General features: G+C 42.9%; 2 protein-coding genes across 4 annotated transcripts in view; one reads left to right on the forward strand and one right to left on the reverse strand.

Annotated features, from left to right (window-relative positions):
* Positions 1–547, reverse strand: part of HSPBAP1 (HSPB1 associated protein 1) — a gene marked incomplete at its 5' end in the record, with an annotated part of 38,119 nt that extends 37,572 nt beyond the window's left edge. For all 3 annotated transcript variants that reach the window (XM_080399771.1, XM_080399770.1, XM_080399769.1), the window contains one exon: positions 100–547. In XM_080399771.1, the coding sequence (XP_080255897.1) occupies positions 100–547 (448 nt within the window). The remainder of the gene's footprint in view (positions 1–99) is intronic.
* A 95-nt stretch (positions 548–642) lies between these two features.
* The window catches only part of SLC49A4 (solute carrier family 49 member 4), a gene marked incomplete at its 5' end in the record, with an annotated part of 68,588 nt that continues 53,026 nt past the window's right edge, over positions 643–16,204 (forward strand). The window contains one exon of the mRNA XM_080399781.1: positions 643–997. Within this exon, the coding sequence (XP_080255907.1) occupies positions 643–997 (355 nt within the window). The remainder of the gene's footprint in view (positions 998–16,204) is intronic.

A 16,204-nucleotide genomic window follows, 5' to 3' on the forward strand; every position in this document is an offset into this window, starting at 1 on the left:
CAGCGGAGCCCAGCCGTGCTGCCGGGCCGGGCCTCGCCGCGCAGTCGGGCCCAGGACGGGGCAGCGCCCTCCGCAGCTAGAGGGGTGAGGAGCACCTACCCGGCGCGGGAGGACGGCGGCTGCCCGCCCCGGCCATGCTCCTCTGGCTCTCCCTCCGGGGCGGCTCTGGCGGGCTCCCCTCGGCGGCACCGCCCTCACTAACGGAAGGGGGAGCCCGGCCCGGGAGAGCGCCAGGCCCGCTGCACCCTGCCGCGCGGGGCGGAGCCGTGACGGCCGGGGCTGACGGCGGCCCCGAAGCAGGGGCTCCCCGACCCCGCCGGTGACACCCGGGGCACCAGCGGCGCCTCCCACGGGCCGCCCCGCTCCTGCCCCGGAACCCCGCTCCCCGCTGGGCGGCGGCCTCCCCGCCCCGCACAGGCCCCGGCCGGCCGCCAGCGCGGCTCCCTCCCCGCGGGCGACGGGCCCGGCTCTCCTCCCTGGCGCCGCTTCCCTCCTCCCCTCGCCGGCGGAGGAAGGAGGCGGCCGCCGGCCGTCTCCGACCGCGCATGCGGCTGTGCTGGGCCGGGGCAGCGCCGCCGCGCTCGGGGGTTGAAGTGTGGGTGTCCCTGCCCCCGTCCCCTCCTCCCCGGCGGGCCCCCGCAGATGGGCTTGGGCTGGAGTAGCGCGGAGGAGCGGCAGCCCCTCCTGCCGCCGCCGCCGCAGCAGCAGCAACAGCGGCGGCGGCCGCAGCCGCGGGGGCCGGCGGGGGGCCCGGCGGTGCCGGTGCGGCGGCTGGCGCCCTTGGCGGGCCGCGTTTACGGGCGGCGGTGGCTGGTGCTGCTGCTCTTCTCGCTGCTGGGCTTCGCGCAGGGCCTGGTGTGGAACAGCTGGGGGCCCATCCAGAACTCGGCCCGCCTGGCCTTCGGTTTCAGCGGCTGGGACATCGCCCTGCTCGTCTTCTGGGGGCCTATCGGCTTCGCGCCCTGCTTCTTCTTCATGTGGCTCATGGACAAGAAGGGTGAGCGGGGCCGGGGGCGGCCGGGCCGGGGGGTCGAGACTCCCCACCCCACTCCTCGATGTCTTACCCCGGGCCCGTCGGGGACACCGTGGCGTGGACCCCGCGGTGAGGGGCGGTGTGGCAGCCCTGAGGCCAGGGGAGGGGGCGGCAGCCTCGGAGCTGGTGGCCTGGCTCTTCAAAAGGCATGAGTAATACTTTGAAGGCATCGTGGGTGTAATTTTCAGTACGCTGCTCAAACAAAGGCGCGTCAAATGCCACTCACGAGGATGGTACTTAAGCAGTTCCTAAAATTAAGAGGAATTACGGCCCCTCACACCGGGGCTGAGGGGTAGGTCTGGAGGAGATGTGCTCCCGGCTGTCATCGCCATGCTGTCATCGCCATGCCAGCATTTGAGCTGGAGGTGGTCATGTTGTCCGGTAATGCTGGCGTCGCCATGCTGGCGTTTGACCTGGAGGTGGTCATGTTGTCCGGTTATGTGCTGTGAAACAAACACCCGCGTTGAGGTAATGCCAGTGCTTGGGGCAGTGGCTGTATCTTGAAAGAGATACTTTTATTTCTAAAAGCAGACTGGACCCAAAGGCTGTGGCTTGCTTTTAGTTGCACGAGGGTGGTGCAAAGACAGAGAATGTAAAACCAGAAGAGGAGCTTCAGGGCTTCCGAAGATGAGCACGAGGGAGAGTTGCCCAATTTGTGTTCAGGCTGTTGTGTCTCGCTAGCCAGCTTCTGAAAAGGGTGTTTGTCACTGGAGAGCTTCTTCAGGGCCTGTGCAGCTGGTCCGGGGTCACCTCTCGGACTGCTCTGCCATGTACCTGTGTTTGCAGATCTGAGCTTTTGGGCCTAAATCCACAGAAGCATTTAGTCTTTTAATTCCTGTTTAAACAGGCCTCTAAACAGGAGATAGGAGCCCACGTACCCTTGTGGCTCCTGTGTTAAGTGCTACCCGTTCCATTTATTTAGGATTTAATAGCTGATTTGTGGTGCAGAAAGGGGGGAAAGTGAAGGCAGGCAGGTAGAAAAGTTGTAGCTGAGAAGGCCTGTGTCTTGAAATTGGAATTGCTTTTCCTAAAACTGAAGAGATGTTGGGGGAATAAAACCTATTGGGTTGAAGATATGTTCTCCAAATGAGTCCATGGTGGCTGTACAGCCAGTCTTCTCTCAAGCAATTTTGATTTAAGTCAACAATGTCTTGTCTAGACTGCTGTGTAAGTGTTGTTAATTAGCTTAAAATTAAAGTAAGTTATTGTGTTTTGTACAGTGAAGACAATGACTCTGCTCATGATATGAAAGAAATAAAGCTAAACTTGAACCTGTGCTTGTAGAACCAAGTCTGTATTTTTATTTCTTCATTTTCTATGAAGTTGATTCTGAGCGATGCAAAAAAATATACTGGAAAAGTTTCAAAGTAACTCATGGGAGAAGTAACATTAGTGTTTTGTTTTTTCTTTAATGTGATTAGTAATGTAGTTGCTGGATTTCTTTTCACATGTAGCTTGTTTTAATGAGAATATATACACAGATGTTTTCCTCATTACTTTAACTGATTGCTTGGGTGTATTTTGTTTGGTTGATTTCCATGTTCATCGGAGATATTGATATGAACTACTCCTTTGCTCTTATTTTTTTTCTTTCCTTGTTGAGAAAATTTCAGTTGCTAGCTTAAATAGAACATCTCAACTCATTGGCTTTATGCATAAGGAGTACATAAGGGCTCTGGAGCATGTTCTTTGCACAGCAGCAGATTTTGTGAGGGCCTTGTTGTATTTTGCGCTCTTTTCTGAGTCTGGGTAATTCCCACAGAGGATGTGGTGCAGTTCACTTTGGAAGTGATGGTGGAGTCCTGCCACTTAGTTTCTTGTGGAGCAAAGGGGAACCCAAACTCTCCCGTTGGGCACACTTCCACTGGAGGCACATTGCCAGGTGGTATCTACCTTTGGGGTACGTGTGTTCTGGAAGGAGCATGACTCTACTTCTGTAAAGTTAGTTGGATCTGACCTCGCAAAGGCAGTATTCCACTTTGCTTTGGGGTAAAAATGCTGCTTGTTACACCAAATTTACTCTCTGTACCAAAAATGTAGAGAAGTGGCACCATTTACTCTGGCTTCAATCATCTGTGTTGGAGTTAGCTAGTAAAGGAACTGTCAGGAGAAAAATGTGAAATGTCAGTGTGTAAAACCTGGCATGTATTGGAAGTATGACACTGTAGATGATGCATGTCAGAATTTGAGAGGAGATTCTGCTGTTTGTGAAGTATAGGACTATCTGTCAGGGGTGTATTCAACTGATATTGGTAAGTAGCTGCTTGCTGTCAGTTAAGTCTGATTTTGTGTTATGATGCTTCAGACAAAGTCCAGAAGTATTTGTCTTTTTGGTTTTTAGTTGATCATTTTAGCATGTAGTTTGAAACATAAACCTGTTTCCATACCAGACTTCTCTCTTGTATTATTTGCACACCCATTTCTTATTTCAGTACTGCTTAGAGGGGTTTGGTAATTATTTTTTTTTCCTTTTAACTAATTAGAAGTTGAAAGATTAAGTATTCAGCAATAAGCATGTTGATAATCCTGCTTGGAAGAAGCCTTTCTTGGGCTGTGTGATTCAGTTCCATCACAGCTTCCGAGAGATGTGTGGGGTCTTCTGAGAAGAGAGGACAGCAGTGTTTATTTTTAGTAAAAGGTGTGCCAAATAAGCTCCAAATAATCTGTTCTTCAGTTCTGTGTAGAAGGGATTTAGGATGGAAAAACTACATTTTTTTCTTTTCTGACTTCAAAAGTTTTCTTGGCCTTTGTGACCTTTTCTCACCTGGCCTGCTAAGTGTCTGTCTTGCATTTTTTGTGGAGATCTCTTTGCATTTGATACTGGCAACGCAGCTGGAGAATGGCAGGAGCATATGGGCTGGGAAAGGTGTGTGGGTAGTGTCACTTTTGGCTCCCTGGGGAGTTTCTGCAGAAGATACTACCGGCAACTGTACACCTCCCCCAAGGACTCTGGACTCTGATGACCCAAGAAATGGGTGTTGGTGTCAGAAGCAGCATGACAAACAGTCTTGGTTGGCTTTAGCCCATGCATCTGTGGATCTATATGGATTTCATTTTTTATGAAATTGAGGGTGAATTTTCATCAAGAGGATAGTGATGGTCTTAAGAAGGCTGCAATTGGAAAAAAAATATCTTACTTGAAGGTCTGAACAGACTCAGAAGGAATAGGCATTTTTTGAAGGCTGTTAACACTGAATTTTAAAGGGTCTTTGAGTCATTGGAGGAAGCCTGGATTTAGCTGATGTTTCTGTAGGGCGTGTAAATTGAAAGCTAGTTTGTATTTTTTTGCTGAGCTATTGTTGTTCTCAAAAATACATTTGTTTTCAGGCACTTAGCAAGGTTCATGTATCACAACTGGAAATTCTTCTTTGGAGCAAGCCCTGTTCCTGTTGCTGTCTCCCAGGTTCCTCTTGCAGAATGGAGACTTCTGCCGTTGTGCTTTTCCTTGGGAGCCCTGGGGAGCTTTCCATACTCATTGGCTGGGTGCTGTAATGGGGACAGTGGTGGCATTTGTAACATTTCCTAGCCCTGTTCTGGATGGGTGCATGTTGAAACTCAGGAATTATGTTTGTGTGCATAATTTTTGAGTGTGCCATTTTGAAGCAGGTTTGAAAAAACTTTTGTGATAAGTAGAATTACAGGTGTTGTCTTGGTTGGTTGGTTTCATAGTGGAGAAAGGTTAAAAGATGGTGTGCCGTAGAGCTACATGTGTCTTATCTGCTGGTGCATTTTCTTTAGCAATAGGATTAGAGAGTCCTTGTTTAAATTGTAATTACCTTCAGAAATTCAATAAGACTGAAATTAAATGGGAAATTACTTCAGTGTGGCATTGGATGGACCCTTGTTGTTTACGTGATTAAAATTAGCTACAATTAGTCACGTGATGCTCGAGTGTTTATGAATGTTTTGTGCCTTGAGTGTTTCATTTCCTGGGAACTGTAAATATAAGCATACAGAACTGTTAGGACGTTTATATATCTAACTCCAAATAGAAAGCTTACGTACTTCCATGGATCTGGTATCTGGTTCACGCTTTTTTTTTTTTTTTTTTTTATTGGTTAGGTTCGTCTTACAAAGCGAGACCTAGGTGCAATATATAATGTTAGTCTTCATTAGGTTCCCATATAAGCAAGAAGAGGCAACGAAGAATGAAATGCTTTATGATAATTTACATTAAACAAATTGAATAGAATGGTGATATTTTTCATTTATTTTTGGAATACAGTGAACACAGTTTTGTATTGAGTTTGAAGAAATGTGACACATTACTTGTAAAAGTGAAATGTAATCTATTTCTTAGTGCTTTTTTATAAAATGATATATGCCTACATGGGTTGCATAGATATTCTTAGTAACTTTATTTTGCTGAAATTAAATTTACATAGCGTTGTTATCCTAGTGATTAAATTATGAAGTAGAGAGAAAACTTAAATAATCAGATTTTGGTTTTTAATGGAGATTGGCTTGTCTATTGAAGGCATGAATATCAAATGCTTGATTTCATTGCTGTCTCCTAAATTATGCTTCTTGGTTTCCCTCTCGAAGACATTTGATAGTTCTTATCTCTCCCACCTGGGAATTTTGAGGTTAAATCCTTTAATACAGTTTGACAAAATAGTCATGGATATTGAGTATAAGTACTAAATCAGGCCTTACTAATATAAAAATGTCTTAACAACTATTGCCTGTACAAAATAAACTACACATGATGCGTAAAGAGAATTCTGCATAGCAGCTTTCATGTTTGAAGTTCCCAAATTGTCACTTTGTGCTGCATGCATGGAAAAACTGATTTTATGTCCAGGGGACCTTTGGACTCCTCTAACTCTCATCTAGGGTCATTGGAACAGAAGACAGATGACTTAAGGTGAATTTGTTTTCCCTCTAGATTTTCATCTATGAGGTGTTTGTGCAATGCCTTTGGTTTTATTTTGAGAGATGTGTAGGTGGGTACACAGAGCATAGAGGAAGCAGGTGGTTGTACCAGAAGTCAGTGGAAACATGAATGGTCAAATGAAGCCAACAGATGGGTGAGACTTTATTTCTCTTAAGTGTTTCCATTGCACTTGGTCTCTCAGGGTCCTTGTCTGACAGCCTGAATGACAGACAGTGTAGCAGTAAATATAAATTGGAGTATGTTACTAGTAACTTAGAAAAACTGCAGCAAGTCTAGTTGGTGATAGGTATCAGTGTGGGTATAGGTGGACAGTGGCACTCACAGGAACATGCAGAGTTTTTAATGGAAGTATTCATAGTTCTTTTGTGCCCCAAGCAATCATAAACACGTGGGGTTTTGGTTAACAGAAAGACAAAAATAGGCAAATCATGAACCTTTAAAGTCTTGTGAGTTTTCACCTTGTGGCAAAGAAACAGATTTTCAGCTCCTCTTTGTCATGATCTCAGAAATAGGCTTTTCTTATCTCAGATGCATGACAGCAAAATATGCGGCCAATATTTCAAAATGACCAATTCACAGGTCAACTTCAAGCGTGAGCCTGAGCTGAAGATGCTTAGGATAAGTCTCAGTGTAAGGCTGTAAGACTTTAATTTAATTTGGTGAGATCAAGCTATAAAGGGATTTACACACTTCAACAATAGAAAAAAATTATACAGACATTATGGTTTTGGTAGATTAGTACAGCCTACAGGAAAGAAACACTGATGGGAAAACTACAGGTACGACAGTGCGGGTAGAATGGCAAGGAGCCAGTGAGAAAGGAAAGTGTGGTGTTTCTGGCGCTCGACTGAAGTACACTGGGATTACAGGGAGTAGTTTTATTATAAACAACTGATTCTACTCAGTAGCATTTATGTTAATGGAAAAGGTCTTGTTAACTCAACAAGAGCAGCAGAAGGCTCTCTCAGATGTAATGAAAGCTAAGTGTGAATTTAGTGCTTCAGTTCAAAAAAAAGGGGGGGGGGGGCGGGGCAGGGAAGAAAATGCCTTGACTCATGAAGTGAAATCTGTATGTATTTGGTGAAAAGGCAAGGGATTGATGCACTTCAACCAAATGTAAAAAAAAGTTTGAAGGAAAATACCTGTTTTACTCCAGTCTATTCTGTTCCGTCCTGTGGACATCCTCTACTGCAAGCTGTGAGTGATGTGTATTTCATTGTCTTATAAGGGATACTGATCCATACCTATCAGATTCCATGAAAATGATTAATTTTCCTCAGCTAACACTAACAAATCTTGGACGAAATGACATGAAGTGTTGTTTTTCATTTGAAAAGATGAAAGAAGCAATTAGAGAGCTGAATATAGGTAAATCCCACTAGAGCAGATATTTGATCAGCTTGATTTTATAAAACTTTATTTTGATTTGTTGCTGGTGTGTGTGTTTGTATAGACATACTTTTCCTCTATGCCATCAGAAGAAAAGAAAAAGAAGTCTGAATGTAACTTATCTTTTGTTGCTTAATTTTATATACTGTGGCTGCATGAAAGTCCACAGGGCATTTATGCAAGTTCCTGCAGAAGTGAGTTATGTATCTCTAATATTCTCATTAGACAATAGATTGGCCCATGCTTACTGGAGTCGGGCATGCTGCAAGAGACCACTTGAGATACACAGAGCGATTAGCAGCATAGAGTGGTTTAACTAGCATCTGATGAGTTGTATTAAGTTGATGCCACTATGATTCATCATGGCAATACTAGCTTGATTGTTAGCAGCACTTCCCATACCTCCTGATGGGCCAGGTTGAGTTGAAAGCATCAATCATGACTGTAAGCAGATATCCTCTTCTGGAGCTAGCTCTTTATGTTAGATGATATCACTCCCTGTCTCTGCTTTGTACCATATCTCCACAGACTTGGAACTTTATACTGCTACCCTTGACGCAATTGCTGTACTTTTTGCACACTTCTTTGAGCTGCGGCGGTGATGCTAGGACAGCTCTTTGAAACACCACATACTAAAGAACATCAGGAAATTGCATGCTGGAGTTAAAACACCTTTTTCATGATGGGAAGTAAAATCCTAATGTGTTTGCGTAGCTCATGTGGGAATAGTAATAGCCATGTTATCTGAGGATAACGTTATCTTGAGGCTTTGGTGCACTAAGCATACAGGCACAGTGAGCGTGGGTATGTAACTTGCTATATACCTTGATGTTGACAAACTGATGAATAGGGGAAATCATTTACCAGTGTAAAATATGATCCCTTACTTTTATTATGTGGCTGCTAACACAAGCAGAGTTAAAGCACTTAAGCATCCCAGAACTGGGTCAGGACACAGCTCCAGCTAGGAAGATACTTTGTCAGCAGTAGCTTTTAGAAGTTGACTACAGAGAGTATAATACTAGGGCAGCTATGCACTGATATCTCCCCTGTTGTATGCTCATGTATTTTTACTAACCCTCGTAACTTCTTGATCCAAATTCTTCCTAATCTGACTAAGCAGTCAGCTCTTCTCTATCTGCTGCCTCACCTGTGTGTCTCCTTGCTGTTGTGGTGTGCTGATCTTGTCCTTCCATTTCCCTCTGTCCTATTCCTCCTGCTTGTTGAGAAGTTGGATGCTAGAAGCTCAGGACTCAAAGCAGTGAGAGCAGATGTGGGCAAAGTCCTTGGATAGGTGGGAAGAGACTGAGGGGAGAGTATGGAACAAGGTAGTGTGTGAAGCATGGGAGTCATGGATGCAGAAACAGGATTTGGAGCTGAAGGGCAGGGAGTGGTGGGGATGGGAGAGGTGGAAGAAGGAGATAAGTAGGAGGCACAGGGAAAAGGATGCTGAGTGAGCAAAAGGCAGTAGTAAATGTGACTTAGGTAGCCAGCAGCAAATACTGAGGATGATGGGTGCCTGCATCCCTCCTGGGTTGCATGTGCAGCATGCTGGCTGCAGATCAGCAAACACAGCTTTTGTGAACTGGCTTGAGGAGTGCTTTTCAAACCAGGAGCTGGGAGGTCTGTTTGAATGTGGTTGACCTTTTTGCCTGTTCTTATAACCAACAAGGTCCCAGTCTTTTCTCTGCACAATGCAACCTCTAACTCTGCCTGGCAGTGCCCCATGTCAGCTGGGGACTGTGTTGGCCCTTCCTTCACCCTCCCCTTCCCCGAGGTGCCCTGAGCCACAGCCAGCCCGCCCCCCGCGGGGCTCCCCTGGTGCTGCTGATGCAGAGGAGGGTGCCTGTTCTTCTTGTATGGGTTTGGCGGCAATGGATGTCTGGCTTCGTGATCTAGACACAGGCAGCGGGATGCTGGGTTGGATGTGGCTCCTCTGGCTGGTGTCTCTCCCCTTCTGGAAAGCCTTGTGGAACAGGACAGAAACAGCTAAAATACAATTACATTGTACACTGCTTTGCTGCATTTTAGAAACATGTAAATTTTGCCAATCTCCTTTCTTATAGTAGTTTTTAAGAGTGTGGCAACTGTGCTACATAAAAGTAGCTGGTGCTGTCTTCTGTAACAGAAACGACAACAATGACTGCTGTTATGGAAGTCCCTTGGGCTTTCTCATAGACTTGTATTATGGAAGTAGTAAAGTACTTAGGAAAGTTGTATTGCATTTGTTTCACTAGCTGTATGTTTGTACTGTATTTATAATTCCTAGCCATTAGTTTATAATTCTGTTAAAGAGAAAAAAGAGATCAGGGTTTGGCCTTCAAAAGCTGAATCTGCATCCTTTAAGGAAAACTGGTCTGTTTCCTTTAAAATATTAATATGATACTGTTTGGGTTTTTTTTTCCCCTATCAGAATAAACAAAGTATGAACAAAGAAAGAGTGTTTTCATTTGGTAATGCTGAACTAACCCAACTTTACTGCTTTCTAAATTCTAGTAACACATTACCATTGAAAAACAAAACAAACTTTATTCATTGTTCTTGGCTGATGTTTGTAGGAGTTAGTTTCATGTTATGTTTTAGGAGTGAAAAACAAGTCTGGAGTACCTGCAAAAATGAGGTACATTACTTGTTAATAAAATTTGTTTACTTTCTGCATTGTGAATTTCTACTTATGCTTTTGTAGTTTTGTGGTTTTTTTTTCTGGTAAGAAGTGCTCTTCTTGTGAGAGAGGAGCCATGTAAAATGGGTATTTACTTGCCTCAACAGAGCTGAAGAAGTTGGTAGTACATAGCACAGGTCCTGAAATAACGTTCCCTGTTGTGAAAATCTATAGTCTGACATTGCCAAACAAAAATATTTGGTTCATAGCAAACATTTGTTTAAAAACACCTAAAACTCCCAAAACCAAGGTCAGTGCTGAGATGAGCAGAAGTAAATTTAAGAAACATGATGTTTTGGTAATTCTCTGTTAGAATATTTTGGAGTTTTTCTTGGAGAATGTTGTTTGAATTGTCCCACTGGCGACCCAGTATAGCTTCCAACTTCCTCAAAAGCTACAAATTAAGCTTTCTCATGCAGACTTGTAGTAGAGAGGATCTTTAGATTTTTCCTCTTTTTTAAAAGCTGCAGATCCATATGACTCATCCTGAGAGAGTAATGTGTTTTGAAAGTGAGAGGTCTTCTGATTTTTGCAGCTTGCTGATGTTTTTCTGGAATACAGAATGTCAAGTACAATTACAAACTTTTTTTTTTTTAAATGAGTGCCACCCCCTTTGAATATTTGAGAAAGGTGGAGTTGTTAATTTTGAGTTAATCATGTGAACCTAAAAAAATTGATCAGGAGTCTTAAAAAAATGTAACTATGATGAACTAACTTAAATGAGTTTAGAACTCATTACAGTGCTGCAAAGGGTGTCTTTTAGGGTGAACTGTGTGCCCTAAACTGTGCCAGGTGCTTTTTAATGTTAAACTAACACTGCAACTTTTCACACAAAGGAAAATTAAAAGCTCACTCCACAGCCTTTCCTAAAAGTCACAAAACCCACATGGATGTTGCATCGATGAGACTCTTATGGCTCTTTTTTTTTCCCTCAGCTCACAGCAGGGGTAGTAAAAAGGAAAAACTTGGCAGCTGGTGTCCTACTTAGTGGATGCACTAGGAAGTATTTAGTGTAGCTGCCAATCCTTGCTGCATGGCTGCTTCTTGACGCTCTGTCGCAGCAAAGCAAAATGCCTCTGTGTTTCTTAAAATGAGGAATTTCACACACCATTGGGTAGCGTGGGCAAGTACTACCAAGATAATGACAGAACGTCTTCCCTGATAGATGTGTACAAGACGGATTGTTTTTCCTCTCTGTCACCACAGGTAAAGATCTGTAGTTAGCTGTGTGGGAATTAAGCCTGCTGTGCAATCGGAAGCCCTTAAAATGAGTGGGAAAAGAAAAAGCTTCCTTCCCGTTGTTTGGTACTGAAAGGGCTTGAGTTGTCAGTGTTCGTCCACAAATACAACAGCAAGAGCTACAGCAAAGGTTTGTTGTCTTCTGCTTTCTCTCAGCTTGTTAATGAGCATCTGTAGTTTAGCTTCAAAATTAATGAAGAGGTTTAGTCCCTGACTGCATTACTAGCTATTTTTGTCAGTTGCTCTGCATCTCTGTATGTATACACTAGCACACACATACACACACACATGCCCCATTACGTAGTCTTTCAGTTTATCAAATGGCAACGATGGATTAAATGTTTCACCTGGATCTTCATGTTTCAGTAAGCGTTGGAGCTCAGAGTAGAAAGCAGGTGCCTGAGGTGAAGGAAGGAAGAACAACTCTTACAAGTGTTTGTATATTGATTTCACAGATTTAGTAAGCACTCGAACACGTCTTTGTTTTATCCCAGTGCTGCACTGACCCCAGGTGAAGAGGCCTGATCTACTAACCTTTCTAATACTAATGGTAAGAGTGGCTCCTATTTCCATGTGTTTATAGTGTGAATAAACAAGGCAGAGGAGAGGGTGAAGAGAGAAATTAAGTTGAAGATAAGCGGACGGCCCAGTTTCATAAGACATGTCAAGAGATGCAGGTCCCGTTGCCCCAGACCAGTGTTCTCTCAGAGGCGTTCTACAAGCGTTACGAGAGGGTCATTGCGCTTGAATTAGTTGGTGATAAAATGGATGCTCTCTGCAGTAAAATATATGATATCAATAAACAGCTAGGATAATTGGTATCCTTTGAAGCCAAGAAACATGGTATTAAAGAATAGGAGATATTTTAGTAAAGAGCCTAAAACTGATTCTAGTATCAGCATTTTGATCTTCAGGCAAATACCATGCAACTCAGCGCTTTGTTTATCTGTTCAGGCAAAATGTCAGTCTCTGGATTGATAAATTAAATTTACAACACACTTAGAAACTTGCAATGCAGATTTTTAATCTGCATCTTTTGCCATTTGTTTTTCCATTGTTGATGTTAAACTGTTAGGATGCTTCAAAATCCTTAACTGACATATGGAAGGAAACTTCAATACTTGTAAACTATTTTCTATTTATCCAATAGATCAGATTAAGCCTGTTCGGTTTTTGAGATCGAGACTTTTTTTATAGTACCAAACTTTTAAACTGCTGCATGAACTCTGAATAATAATAATAAGTGTATTTACAGGTACAGTCTAGCACCAATTGTGGTTAAATCCATGGTAGTAGAGCCAAATCTGTAAAACACCATAGAAGAACTTGGGTCTTTAAGTTTCTAATAAGCGTAGAGGAGTAGCGAGGTAGAGGATTAAGCTATACTTCTTGACATATTTTTAGAGGTTGATTATGTGCTTGCTTAATATGCTGGGAGAGTGTTAAACCAGGACGGGTCCACTGATCACATTGGCATGACCTCATTCATGCAAATGAGACAAAAGCACCATGGAGCCTCCTGAAATAGTTGTGATAGCTTGTTATTCCTTCTAACAGGTGTAGTCAAATCCTTCTATCTAGAGTAAAGAGAAAAATAAAGATTTTAATATGCTTTAACGAATGTTAAGGGCGGAGGGGAAGGAGGGATACTATGAAACAAGAGTATTTACAATACAAACTAGAACTGAGAGGTGCCATTAGAGTGTGAATACTTAAATGTCTTGGTTTCCTTACAGTCAGGATGCACATAGAGAAGGATGCAGCAGCTCGGGAATTGCGGAGTGGTTGTGTGATTGTCATAATAATTCTCAATTGCATTATATTTAGCTTTGCTTCTCACAATTATGTCCTAACAGCTTCCTTATCTGTTTTAGCTGTTACACGTGTTCAGTCATTTCCCTCGATGAGTGTCTTCTCTCTGAAAGACTTGGCTGGCTAAATTTTGTGCTTTGAGTCTCTTAGTTATATTGGGATTTTTTACAAGACTCTTAACTAACCTCAAAATCTGGGAGTGATGCTGTTCTTACAAGGACTGACATGATGGCGTTTATGCAGAGAATATGATTTTCATCTGAGAGTTACACTGAAAAAAGGTGGGGACCAGTGCTAGCCCTTATTTTTTCATTCTTGCACACAGCCTTGCTGTGTGTGTTCCATCAAGTGCTAGCAGCAGAAATAACTTTATCTTTGGGTCGGGTCTGGTCCCTGGCATCAGTCTTTCTTCCTCATTGGCAAGGATTTCCCTGGGGGTTCCCCCGCATCACTGGTGATGACACTTCTGGGGTATTGGCTCTTCCAAATTTCTGACCCTGACTAGAAAGTCTGTATCAAACCACAGGAACGAAAAGTTGATGTTGCTGTGTTTATATGTACAAAGTTTGTTTTCTCTAATTTAAATTTTGCAAATAAAATAATTTATATGAAATTTCGAACTCCTCCTTGTAGCCTGGGTATTGACTGGGCAGCTGTTGCTGATGGATTCTGTTACAACAGCTGTAAGATACAGAGAAGTTGCCCCTCTGAATATCATTACCTCCTACATCTACATTTCAAGAGGTTTCTAGTATGTATTTTGTCTGGGGATCTCAATCTGCCTCCTGTTTATGTCAGATGGAAATAGGAGCACTGTCTAGTGGAATCTCCCTTGCCCTGCAGTCCTCCACTGAAAGGTGGAACTGGGCTGTGTTGTGGGATTCATACTGAAAAAGGTCTGCTTTTTTGTATATCCCAGATAAGACTGGGGGTTGAAATGTAGCTTTGGGTCTACTTTATTTCAGATGGGTCCTATACGATAGAGTTTGGTTCTTACTGTTTGATGCCAGAAGGATGCTGTGACCTGTCTTGCAGAATGCTTAAATTGAGTTTGCTTCATTTTCAATCAGAAAAAAAAATACTCCAGTCCCAAACCTTTTCAGCTGAAATTTAGATGCTGTTTTGGTAGTGCCACATAGAGCCAGGGGAACAGATGGAAACAATTGGTTTCATTTTGTTTTAAAAACACAGCTTATGAAAGATGGGGCAATAGCAGAAACATCACCATCATATAGCCAAAGAGAAAGGGAGACCCAGGCTGTGCTTAATAGCACCCTACAATTTCTTGGCCATCAAACTAGGAGTAATTTTTGGTTTGCTACATATGACCTGGTACTTGTTCTCTCTTGCACGCAGTCTTTGTATTTGGTTCCCAGTTTTTCTTGCTTCCGAGTGTGGTTGATGCTATTCTTGAGAATGTATTTTCCATTGAGTTTCCAAACAAAATTTATGTTCCTCTGCAATCAGGTGCTTTTGAGGAATCTGAGGCAGGCCTGATATATTGATTTTTTTTTTTCAAGTTTGTTCAGTGTATTAGCAGAAAGATTGGGACCACATCTCAGCTATGAAGTCTGTTTACATCTGTGAAAAGTTTCTTTTCTTTTGAGAATTGTATGGCTTGGTGTGAGGATGCTTGTTCTGGAAGAGGATTGCTGCTTATCCTCCTTAATGACAGTAATCAATTCGGCTGAGTGCAGGCACAACAGAAGTTTTGTTCGCTGTTTATTAGAAAGGTAGCAATTTTGTTAAAAATTTTAATCATGACAGAGATAACTGATCTTTTGAGAGTAAATGGCACAGCTATCAGTATAATTTTGCTAGAAATACATTTGAAATACAAAGACTTATGGAGCAGTAGATGATGATGAAAGAGGAAGTTCTGTGCCGAGCTTTCAGGATTCCCTGACAAAGTGAGGTGTTTAATCAAGCTTTTGTTTTATCATGGCTAAATGTAAAGCCTTGCATTAAGGAGGAAGAGAAGCAGACCCATCCTACAAAACTGAGAATTGGTATCAGGTAAAGAAATCAGTTTAAAAAAAGATACTTGAACAATAAGGAGGGTGTTTAGACAAACCAGTTCCAGGACCAAAGAAAAATTGTGAGACTTGGAGCTCAGTGCTTTGCTTACTGAAACCAAAAGTAAAGATTCCTTTTTTTCGGTTAATTTCATAGAAGGAAAAATGCAAGAGCCTGTGCTTTGTTTTGTCAAGAAAGGCAAAACAGTGATTTGTTTGAAAAATGAATTTGCTTTAAATTGGAATGAAAAGCCCAATTTAACAGTGAATTGTTGGAACGGCTGTTGAAATTGGAGAGACTTCCATTTCCTAGTCTGTGTGGATCAAGACAGGATTTTATATTTTTGGTTTTTAGCTAGGTGTGGTTTAGCTAAAATAGTAGTTGGGCCGCTAAGCAAATGCTCTCAGTTCAGTGTCAGAAGGGACTGTTCTTACTTCCAGCCTGGTCTTTAAAAACTGTGAAAATGTGCGGCAAGCTGATGTCACTTGTTTCTAATTAGAGCTTTGTTGTATTCTGTATTTGTGAGGACTGATTTTAGTATCTGCAGCAGAAGGAGGGAAACCCATGCCAGGCGGAGGGCTGAATCCAGTGGCCTTTCTGGCCAGACTTCCATTAATCTTAGCAGAAAGGTGAAAACTGTGCTGCATATCCAACTGGAATTTCTTCCTAAGATGGGTGCTGCATTAGGAGGAGGAGGAGAGGAAATAAACCCAAACGATATCTGCCGTTTGTGTGATGCTCTGGACTAGAAGCGTGTTGCTCTCTGTGGGTGTGTAGCCGCAGCTGGGGAGCCGGGGGTGTGCTGGCCTCAGCCGGGGGGATGCACAGGCTGTTTGCTGCCACTAGACAGCAGAAGTAGAAACTTCTACTTCTCGACACAACGACAATTTTGTCCTGAATGTGTGTTTTGTGTGAGTAGGGGTTTGTTTTTTACAGTCTGTCAGTCATGTGTTTTATGATGTTTTGTCGTGATGGGTGACTGACAGGTGAAGGAAGGAATGGTCGTATTTCTCAAAAGCTTACAAAAGCATTAAACAGTTGTTAATAATGTCCTCTTTCTGAATGACAAATGATAATGTATAAATAGTTGGAACGAGGAGTTCATTGTAGCTGTTACAACATCTTTTATTAAGCTTCTTATTAAACTGGGCATAAT

This window comes from Falco punctatus (assembly GCF_963210335.1).
Source record: "Falco punctatus genome assembly, chromosome: 8".
NCBI lineage: Eukaryota > Metazoa > Chordata > Aves > Falconiformes > Falconidae > Falco > Falco punctatus.